At 68.1% G+C, this 9475-nt stretch overlaps 1 protein-coding gene across 2 annotated transcripts; it reads left to right on the forward strand.

The window, feature by feature from the left end:
* Positions 1-907: 907 nt before the first annotated feature.
* Positions 908-5879, forward strand: PLBD2 (phospholipase B domain containing 2). Of its 2 annotated transcripts, XM_064522304.1 has the most exons (12): positions 908-1167; positions 1308-1401; positions 1503-1661; positions 2180-2280; positions 2680-2894; positions 3120-3214; positions 3287-3447; positions 3613-3708; positions 4145-4216; positions 4392-4544; positions 4696-4858; positions 5110-5879. In XM_064522304.1, the coding sequence occupies exons 1-12, from the start codon at positions 959-961 to the stop codon at positions 5275-5277; spliced, it is 1686 nt and encodes a 561-aa protein (XP_064378374.1). In that variant the 5' UTR covers positions 908-958; the 3' UTR covers positions 5278-5879. The 2 variants fall into 2 exon arrangements, with proteins under 2 accessions (XP_064378374.1, XP_064378373.1); XM_064522303.1 differs by having other exon boundaries at positions 3120-3447.
* Positions 5880-9475: the final 3596 nt, after the last annotated feature.

Consider the following 9475-nt stretch of genomic DNA (forward strand, 5'->3'; position numbering starts at 1 on the left):
GCCTGCCCATGTCACGAGTGCTGCTGGCCTCAGCGCCTCTGTTCTGGGCTCAGGGTAAGAGCAAGCTGGGTGGTGCCAGGGCCGGGCGAAGGGGGGCCCTGTGCCTCGGGGGGGCAGCGGCGTGGGGGCTTCCGGCTGGAGGGCTTTGCCCCACGGGAGGAGCGGGCTGCCCCATAGCCTGGTGCCAGGCATTGCACGAGCCCAAGGGCGCCGGGGGGCTGCGTGGGGCGCGAGGTGCCGGAGCCGGGCGCAGGGGTGAGCAGGGCTGGGGTCCCCGCGGGCAGGTGCCGGGGGGGGCTGGGGGCTGCACCAGGCAGCTCACCCCCCAGGGCGGGGGAGCATGGGGCTGTATCGGGGTGTGCGTGGGGCTGGGGGGGTGTATGGGGCAGGGGGGGAGGGCGTCTGGGGAGGTGTGGGGCTGGGGCTGTAGTAGGGTGGGGGGGCAGGGGGGGTATGTGTGGGGCTGGGGGCATATTGGGGGGGCAGGAGGTGCGTGGGGGCTGCAGATGTGTGGGGCAGGAGCTGCACCGGGGTGAGCATGGGCCCGCGTGTGTGTCTATAGGGCAGGGTGTGTGGGGGGGCCTGGGGGTGTGTGGGTCTGGGAGCAAATCGGGGGTGTGTATAGGGGGGGAGGTCTGGGGGGGGCTGGGGGGTGCATTGGGGCTGCGTGTGGGTGCAGGCACGCGTGTGGGTCCAGGGGGGTGCGAGTCTGTGTGTGGGGGGGGGGGCCCAGGATGTGCGTGGGTCTGGGTCGAGTGTGGGTCTGAGGTGAGTGTGGGTCTGAGGTGAGTGTGGGTCCGGGGGCCGCGTGTGGGTCCGCGCTGCCCCACGGCCGCGCCCCGCCCCGCCCCCCCGCGCAGCGCAGAGCGGGCGCTGCCCTGGGGGCGTGGCCCCACGTAGCCCCGCCCCCTCGCGGCCTCGCCCCGCCCCCTCGCGGCCCCGCCCCGCCCTGTCCGGCATGGCGGCGCTGCGGGCGCTGTTGGGGGCCGCGCTGGCCGCCGCGCTCGCCCCGGCCCCGGCCCCGGCCCGGGCCCTGGGGGCCGCCGCGGGCCCCGCCGCCGCCTCGGTGCTGCTGGAGCCGGGCTCCGGGCGGCTGCGCGTGGTGCCGGGCCGGCAGCCCGCCGCCGTCGCCTGGGCCAACCTCACCGACCACATCGGCGCCGTGGGGTAGGCGGCGGCCGGGGGGGCGCGGCGCGGCGGGGCGGGGCGGGCGCAGGTGTGATGAGCGCGCGGGGGCTCAGCCGGGCCCAGCCCGGCCCCCAGCGGGAGGCCGCTGACCGGCGCCCCGCGCTCTGTGCCCGGGCCAGGTGGGCCTTCCTGGAGGTGGCCACCAACGCCGCCTACAACGACAGCCTGCAGGCCTACGCCGCCGGGCTGGCGGAGGCCGCCGTGTCCGAGCAGGTAAGGCGCCCGCCTCTCCCCGCGAAGCGGCGCTGGGGGCTCCGCGCCCCCCCGCCCCCAGCCCTGCGCTGACGCCGCCGCCGCGTGCCCCCGGCCGGCAGCTGATCTACATGCACTGGATGAACACCATGGTGGGCTACTGCGGCCCCTTCAAGTACGAGACCGACTACTGCGAGAAGCTCAAGAGCTACCTGGAGGCCAACCTGGCCTGGATGGAGGAGCAGATGGAGAAGGGTGAGGACCCCGAGTACTGGCACCAGGTGAGCCGGGCCGTCCCGCCCCATCACGTCCCGCCCCGTCCCCCACCCGTGGCGTCGCCTGCCGCCGCCGGGCGGTTTTCGGTCGCCCCAAACAGCCCCTGGTCTCCTGCCTCTGGACACACTGGGGCTTTTAAGCATAACGAGGGTGCTGACACGTCCCCTGCGTCCTGGCCGCGCTCCAGGCAGGGTGACTCGGGCCTGGCCTTTGTCACCGCTGCCCTCGCCGAGGGCAGAAGTGACTCATGACTTTCCCTCCGCGAGAGCCTCACGTGCCGCTGTTTTCGGGGCAGTTCCTCCCGGGGCCGGGGCCGGCGGGGGGCAGCTGGGGGCCGTGCTGAGTCACGGTCCCGCGAGCCCAACCCCGCGGGGCTGCTGACGGCAGCGCGACCTGCGGCAGCGTGCAGCCTCCCGGGGAGCGGAGCGTGGGGATGTGGGGCCCCATTGTCCTCATGTCCCCGGTGCCACCGCCATCCTCCGGTGCGAGACGCCGGTGTCAGGCGCCTGCCCTGTGCCCCCAGGTGCGCTTGGCCCTGCTGCAGCTCAAGGGCCTGGAGGACAGCTACAACCGGCGCGTGGCCTTCCCCGGCGGCAGGTTCTCCGTCGCGCCCTTCGGCTTCCTGTAAGCTCCGGCCGGGCCGGGAGGAGGTGCGGGCGCAGGGAGGGGGTCCCGGGGGGCCCTCTTCCTTCTCCGGCATCACCAGCTGGGTCCGGATGGTGGGTGCCCTCCCAGGCCTGCTGGTGCCCCCTGCCTCAGTTTCCCCGCTGCCGTGGTTCCCTCCCTGCTCAGGCCGCAGGGGCGTTCCCTGGGCTAGCATCTGCACCGGGGCGTGCTGCAGAGACGCCCTCCTGCCCGGACAGACGGGCGGACACGCGGACAGCGCTGAGCCGGCTCGGCTCCTGGCTGCTGCGGGGAGAGCGCGGGGCCGTTCATGCACCACCGTGGCCGGGCTGGGGGGTCCCACCCCCACGGCAGCCTCCCCCGCCTGCTGCCCCCGCCTGTGCTTCCTCCCTCTCGCAGGCTGCTGCAGCTGGGGGGTGACCTGGAGGACCTGGAATCTGCCTTCAACAAGTCGGCCGCGCGGCCGCCCCTGGGCTCGGGCTCCTGCTCTGCCCTCCTGAAGCTGCTCCCGGGCAATCGGGATCTCCTGGTTGCCCACGACACCTGGACCTCCTACCAGTCCATGCTGCGCGTCATCAAGAAGTACACGCTGCCCTTCCGCACCTCGGCCCGCGGTACGGGGGGGCCCTGCTCGGCCGCCTCGCTCTCCCCCCGGTGCTGCGGGGCGCATGTGGGCAGCGGTTTCCAGCCCGCGGCGCTGGCGGGACCCGCGGGATGTGGGTCACGGGGAGCAGGGCCACGCTCCTTGGAGGGCGGGGGTCTGCAGGTGTGGGGTGGCCTGTGTTTTTTCCATTGCCTCCCCCCTACTGATGCCCTCCCGCTTCTGCGATCCCTCCCAGGTAACACTCAGATCGCAGGGAGCGTCCAGGTGTTCTCCTCCTACCCCGGCACCATCTTCTCCGGAGATGACTTCTACATCCTGAGCAGCGGCTTGGTGAGCAGGAGCTGCTCCCGCGGGGCCCCTTCCCTTCCCCGCCCTGGCCCCGCTCACCTCCTGCCGCCGCAGGTAGCGCTGGAGACCACCATCGGGAACAGCAACCCCGCGCTGTGGAAGTACATCCGCCCGCAGGGCAGCGTCCTGGAGTGGCTGAGGAACATCGTGGCCAACCGGCTCGCCCGGAGCGGCCCCGAGTGGGCTGCCGTCTTCCGGCAGTTCAACAGCGGCACGTGAGTGGGCACTGCCGGCGGGGGGATCCGGCCCCGTTCCTGCCTGGGTATCGCGGTGGGATCAGGCGAACGGCTCCGGATCTGGCTCTGCGGAGCAGCGACGTCTGTGGCGAGGCGTCCAGGTGGGCGGCCGCTGGACGGACGTTTCCCCCCTCTCTCGGCCAGGTACAACAACCAGTGGATGGTGGTGGACTACAACGCCTTCTCGCCCGGGAAGGCCGGCCTCCAGCGAGGCGTGCTGACGGTGCTGGAGCAGATCCCGTGAGCACTCTTAACCCTGCCTGAGAGCCAGCTCCCGCTCGGAGTCGTTGCACAACCATTTCCTCTCACAGCTTTGTCCTCACCACTTCTGGAAAGCCGTAAATCCCGGCGGCGGGGTCTGCTCCAGCCCTCGCGCTGCCCCGGCTCGGCTGAGGTTGGAGTTTTTAAGTTAAGAGGGTGCAAACGCCAGGTTTGGTGGTGGTGGCCCTTCTGCTGTGCCTGGGAAGGTGCTCGTGCTCGGCCGCGCTGGAGGTTCAGGGCTCTCGGGGGGTGCTCGTACGTGGGTGACGGGCCACCAGGAGCCCTGGCTTGGGGGGTAGCTTGGCTGTGCCCGTCTGGTGGGTCCCGTGGGGCAGCTGTGCCCTCCTTGGCAGCGTGGCCGCCCACCTCTGCTTTGTTTTGCCTTCTGGCCTGATCCGTGCTCTTCTTCTTGCAGGGGCCTGGTGGTCGTGGCTGATAAGACGGAGCTGCTCTACCAGCAGGGCTACTGGGCCAGTTACAACGTGCCGTAAGCTCCAGCCGGCTTCATCTCTCCACCCGCGTCCATCCCTTCCATCCCAGCCTCCCCGGACGCGGGGCGCCCCGGCCCACCAGGGCTGGGCACCCCTGGTCCTGCAGGGGCCGTGGTGGGGGGCGGTGACGCTGCCCCAGGCCTGACTCGCTGGCCTTCTCGCCTCCCCCAGGTACTTCGAGGAGATCTTTAACGCCAGTGGGAACCTGGAGCTGGTGAAGAAATACGGCGACTGGTTCACCTACGACAGAAATCCCCGCGCCCGCATCTTCCGGCGCAACCAGACGCTGGTGCGCGACATGGACGACATGGTCCGCCTGATGAGGTGGGTGCTGCGGCCATGGCGTGGGGGGGACGAGGCACCCCAGCACCGCTGCGTGGACATCTCCAACCCTCGGGGTGTATCTTCTCTTTGGAGTAATTTATTTTTTTTCCTCCTCCTTTTGCTGCGACTCGTCTGTGCCGCCCTTCTCCAGGTTCAACAACTACCTGCGGGACCCGCTGTCGCGGTGCCAGGGCTGCGACCCCCCCCAGAACGCCGAGAACGCCATCTCCGCCCGCTCGGACCTCAACCCGGCCAACGGGACCTACCCCTTCGCGGCGCTGCGCCAGCGCTCCCACGGCGGCACCGACATGAAGGTGAGGGCCCGGGGGCAGGGAGGGCCGAGCCGCGGCGTGGCCCCCTCCCCGGTGCCGGGCTGCCGTGCAGGAGGCGCCGCGCGGCCCGTTGGCGTCCCTCGAGGATGGGTGGCAAAAGCAAGGCCACGGGAGCTGGAGGTCCCCAGTTCAAGGACCCCCCGATCCCGTCCATGTGTCCGGGCTGTGCCATCAGCTCTGTCGCTCCTTCCCTTCCCCTTTTGCACTTATGTGTTTTTATTCTTCTTACTCAGATCACGTCCTTCAGCATGGCCCCCGCCTACCGGCTCGTGGCGGCCAGCGGGCCCACGTGGGACGACGTGCCCCCCTTCCAGTGGAGCACGTCCCCCTACAGCAACCTGCTGCACATGGGCCACCCCGACCTCTGGAAGTTCCCCCCCGTCCAGGTCCGCTGGGACTGAGCTGCGGCCGCGGGGCCGCTTCCCTGGCATCTTCGCCGCCCGCGTCCCGGGACGAGGGGCTGCCTGTGCCCGCGCGGGGCCCCTGCCGGGGGGGGGGGCAGCTCCCCGGCGCCGGCCGATGCTCGCGGCGATAACGGTTTGCTGATGGGCTTTGGCGTGGGGGGTGGAAATGGGGGTGCAGGGGGGCACCCGACCTGCCCACCCGTCCTGCGGCCCCCCGCGTTTGCCAGCTGCTGCTTTGCCCCCTCCCTCCTGCGCCCCGGCCCCGGAGGGGGTGCGGGGTGGAGCCGGGGGTGCCCGTGGGTCTGCTCCCCCCGGCGTCGCCCCACGGCGCGGGGGCTTCGACCCCATCCTGACCGTCCGCAGACATTTCCCCGGCCGGGCGGCTCTCCCCTGTGCACACCCCATGGCTTGTCCCCCGGCGCTCGATGCTGGCCCCCCCTTCCCCTCTCTTCCCCCCGAAAACGGGGGTCCCCGGGAGGTTGGGGTCCACTCCGTGGTGTGTACGGTGGCTGGGACCGCGACGTCCCACGCTCTCGGAGAGGAGGGGAGAGAACTGGTTTGGTTTTGACAAATAAAATGATCTGTGAGCTGCAAAGTGAGGGCAGCTTCTGCTTTTGCGCTGTGTTTGGATTCTCTAAGGGCTTGTATAAGGGTTGGGCTCACCTGCCAGTCTTTCCCCTGCAGCAGAAAGTGTTAATGGGGCCGTTTTGAGAGCTCTGCCTTTGTCCCTGCTGTCCCCTGGCCCCGGGAGGAGGTAGGAGCGTTTGCACCCCAGCTCCCCTGGGGTGCCAGTGGGTGAGGTTGCTTTGCCTCTGCGTCAGACTCTTTCTCCAGCTGGTGGATGCCTTTGGGTTACGTTTTGGCAGTCTGTGGTAGTTAGTTATTTCTCCGCTGTATGTTGATAGCTCCAGGGATGTACAGGTACTTTACGTTCAGGGGGCAGGTTAGCCCATGGCGGGGTGCAGTGCCTGGGGGGAGAGGGGGTGCTGGAGCACCGGGGAGGAGATGCCCCACAGCTCAGACCTCCTCAGCAGGGTGACCATCCCCGTCCCTTTTGTTCCCCTTCTCTGCCACCTGTGTCCCCCCACCCCGGCCCCGAAATGCCTGCCGCAAAATCCTCTTACTGCAGCTCCCTTGATCTGCTGTGCCACGGAGCGGCTCGTTAGGAATAACGAGGTCATTAGCGGGGGATTAATGAACCGGGGGTCGGCGAGTGCTTTGAAGATGGGAAGTTCCCACCAGGGCCCGGGCTGGCCCTGTCCCCGGTGCCCTCCACGGGGGCCGGGATGCCGGGGGGAGCCTTGGGGCCGCGGTGGCCTGGGCAGGCTTGGGGCAGCGTGCAGGTGATGCAGCCCGGGACCACCCCGGGGTTGGCAGCCGTTTCGGGGCTGGAGGGCAACGAGGGGCTGAGGGCCCCCGGCGTGGAGGAGGCTGTGCCGGCCCTGGCTCCGCGTTCAGGTGAGTTTTCCCCCTGCCTCAGTTTCCCCGGGGCCGGCAGAGCTCCCCACGGCTGGGCGAAGGGGCAGCGAGTGGGACGGGCATTGCAGAGCCCTTTCAGCGCCAATGCAGAGGACGTGGAGCGCTAGAGATGCATCAGAGGCTGCTTTTCTCGCTTCCTTTTTTTTTTCCAGTGGAAAACCAAACAAAACTGGTTAAATAGCCCCCAGCTGCGGGCAGCAGCTGGGCTCTGGGAGCAGTTTCCCTGGCGCCACGTGAATGGTGCTTGGTTAAACTCACACCTGAGTCTGCAGGCAGCACTGTGCCTCTGAGGAGTGCCATAACCCTGTCAGCCCAGTTGGTTGTTGACTCTGAAGCCTAATGAAGGTATCAGCACCAGGGGATTAATTATTTCATTGCTATCAATGCAAAAACCTGGAGTAACATCAAAATGAGATGGAGGGGCTAGGCTGAACTTAGTCCCTATGGCAAATAGTCTTTGAGGCAGTCGCAGCTGATTGCATTAGCTGCTCCCGCCTGCCCTCGGGTACCGGGTGCTCTCTGGGCTGGTTTTGGAGCACCATTTGGGCCAGAGCAACCACAGTCCTCTCTCTCTGGGTCCTGTTTCACTTCCATCCCGTTTATGGGCCGTGCCAAGCTCCTTTTCCAGGTGACACAACCGAGCTGCCCTGTGCGTTGGCTGCAGGCAGCTGGCTTTGGGCCGGAGCGCTGGAGCTGGGTCCGTCTGCCGGGGTCAGGGACCTCCGCTGGGATCAGGGACCTCAGCCAGGGCCAGGGACTTCCGTAGGGATCAGAGATCTCCACCAGGGTCGGGGACCTCCACCAGCTTGGCCACAGGTCCGTGCAGGAAGGGATTGCACCGCGGGACGGCCGGGGGACAGAGGCTGCCCGGTGCTGTCTGACGTTTCCCAGGCGCTTCCAACCCCGCTGGGAGGCAAGAGCCGGGTTTGGGGGGTGGAAGGCAGCCGAGGGGGCAGGGACAGGGGGGCTGGTTGGCTAGACGCCCCCCTTTCCCCAAGCAAAGAGGCTTCAAAGAGCCAGCACCCCTATGACACGCCTTCCCCAGCCCCGCCTTGGCCACCACGAGCCCCTCCGGCGTCCCTGGCTGTGTTTTGGGGGGGCTCTGGGGTGCCGAGCAGGGGCAGGATGGGGGGAGCCGCGGGGCGCCCGGCTTTGCTAGCAGGGGTTTGAGCCCTGCTGGGGTCGGAGCCAGCCGGGGACTGCGGAGGAGGGCGATGGGGCGGGGGGGCGATGGAGACCTGGTGCAGCAGCATGAGCGCCGGGGAGGGCCAGGGACCCCTCTCCCGCATCGGCAGGGCAGGAGGGGGGATATCCCACGGGACTGGGTAGCCAAAATACCCCCTGGTGCACCAGGGGTGACAGCTGGTGGGGAGGGGGTTAAACCCCGTGCCGGGCAGGAGTGGGGGGTGCCGGGGGGGTGTGATGGCTCGTTTTGGAGGGATGAGGAGAGCGTTTCTCCCCAGGCTTCTGGGGCCTTTTGGATGGGCCGGCTGCCCTCTCCCGGCCTGCCATCCCAGCCGAGCGAACAAACCCCTCAAATTTGGCAGGAAAAAGCCTTTCTGGCTGGGAAGGAGCGAGGACAGCGCTGCAGCCCGGGCTTCCGCAGGCCCTTGGCCTCAGGTACCCCACGCTTTGGGAGGTGGCCTCCTCTCCTCCCAGGGTGCTGGTCGCCTCTGCGGCTGGCTGCGGGTCCCGGGGGCTGGAGCAGGCAGATGCTGCCGGGGAGCCGAGCCGAGCCCCGGGGCTAGACGCGTCCATCTCGGCGCTGGCTGGGCGCCCAGCCAGGCCACGCTTGGGTGCTTTTGGTTTCCAGCCAGCTCCAAGGTGACTTGGGAAGGAAACGGCCGGACAAACACAACCCAGACAGGCACCGAAACGGGCTACGTGCAAAGCGCTGAGCAAACAGCCTGTGCCGGGCGAGGGCCGCGGTTAACCCCTGCCCCTGGCCGCCTCGCTCCGCTGCCCGGGGGTGTGGGGCCGGCGGAGGGGAACAAGGTGCCTCCGGCCGCGCGTCTCCCTCCCCTGTCCCACGGCTCTCGCCCCGCGCGGACGCAGAGTCACAGGGTGGCTGAGGTTGGAAGGGACCTCCGGAGATCGTCTCCTCCAACCGCCCTGCTCAGCACTCCTGGGTGCCCTCGTGGGTGCATCCCCTCAGGGCCCACAGATCCGTGGGTGTCAAGTTTGCCTAAATGATCTCTAACCGGATCCTCCCCGACCGAGGGAAAGTCTCCCTTTCTCCAGACTTTCTCTCTCATCTCTGGGATCTGGGATCCCTGAGGGTGGCCTCAGCAGTAAGGACTGAAGCAGAGAAGGCATTCAGTAACTCTGCCTGCCCTGCATCCTTTGTCACCAGGGCACCCACCCCCTTCAGCAGCAGGACCACATTTTCCCTAGTCTTCCTTTCGCTACTGATGTCTTTGAAGAAGCCCTTCTTGCTGTCCTGGACATCCCTTGCCAGATTTAATTCCAAATGGGCCTTGGCCTTCCTCGTCACATCCCTGCGTACTCTGGCAGCGCTCCTGCATTCCTCCCGAGTGGCCTGTCCCTTTTCCCACGTTCTGTATGCTTCCTTCTTCTGTGTGAGTTTTGCCAGAAGCTCCTTGCTCATCCATGCGGGTCTCCTGCCCCCTTTGCTTGACTTCTTACTCACAGGGATGTATCCATCTTGAGCTTGGGGGAAGTGATGCTTGAGTATTAACCAGCTCTCTTGGACTGC

The sequence above is a fragment of the Dromaius novaehollandiae genome, chromosome 17 (genome assembly GCF_036370855.1).
Source record: "Dromaius novaehollandiae isolate bDroNov1 chromosome 17, bDroNov1.hap1, whole genome shotgun sequence".
Lineage (NCBI taxonomy): Eukaryota > Metazoa > Chordata > Aves > Casuariiformes > Dromaiidae > Dromaius > Dromaius novaehollandiae.

What these genes read in the sequence shown, in the direction of transcription:
- PLBD2 (XM_064522303.1), top strand. Translation starts at nt 959, where the DNA reads ATGGCGGCGCTGCGGGCGCTGTTGGGGGCCGCGCTGGCCGCCGCGCTC. An exon ending in GTCGCGCCCTTCGGCTTCCT is followed by an intron (nt 2,281 to 2,679) that starts GTAAGCTCCGGC and finishes TCCCTCTCGCAG; the next exon opens with GCTGCTGCAGCTGGGGGGTG. An exon ending in ACGGCGGCACCGACATGAAG is followed by an intron (nt 4,859 to 5,109) that starts GTGAGGGCCCGG and finishes CTTCTTACTCAG; the next exon opens with ATCACGTCCTTCAGCATGGC.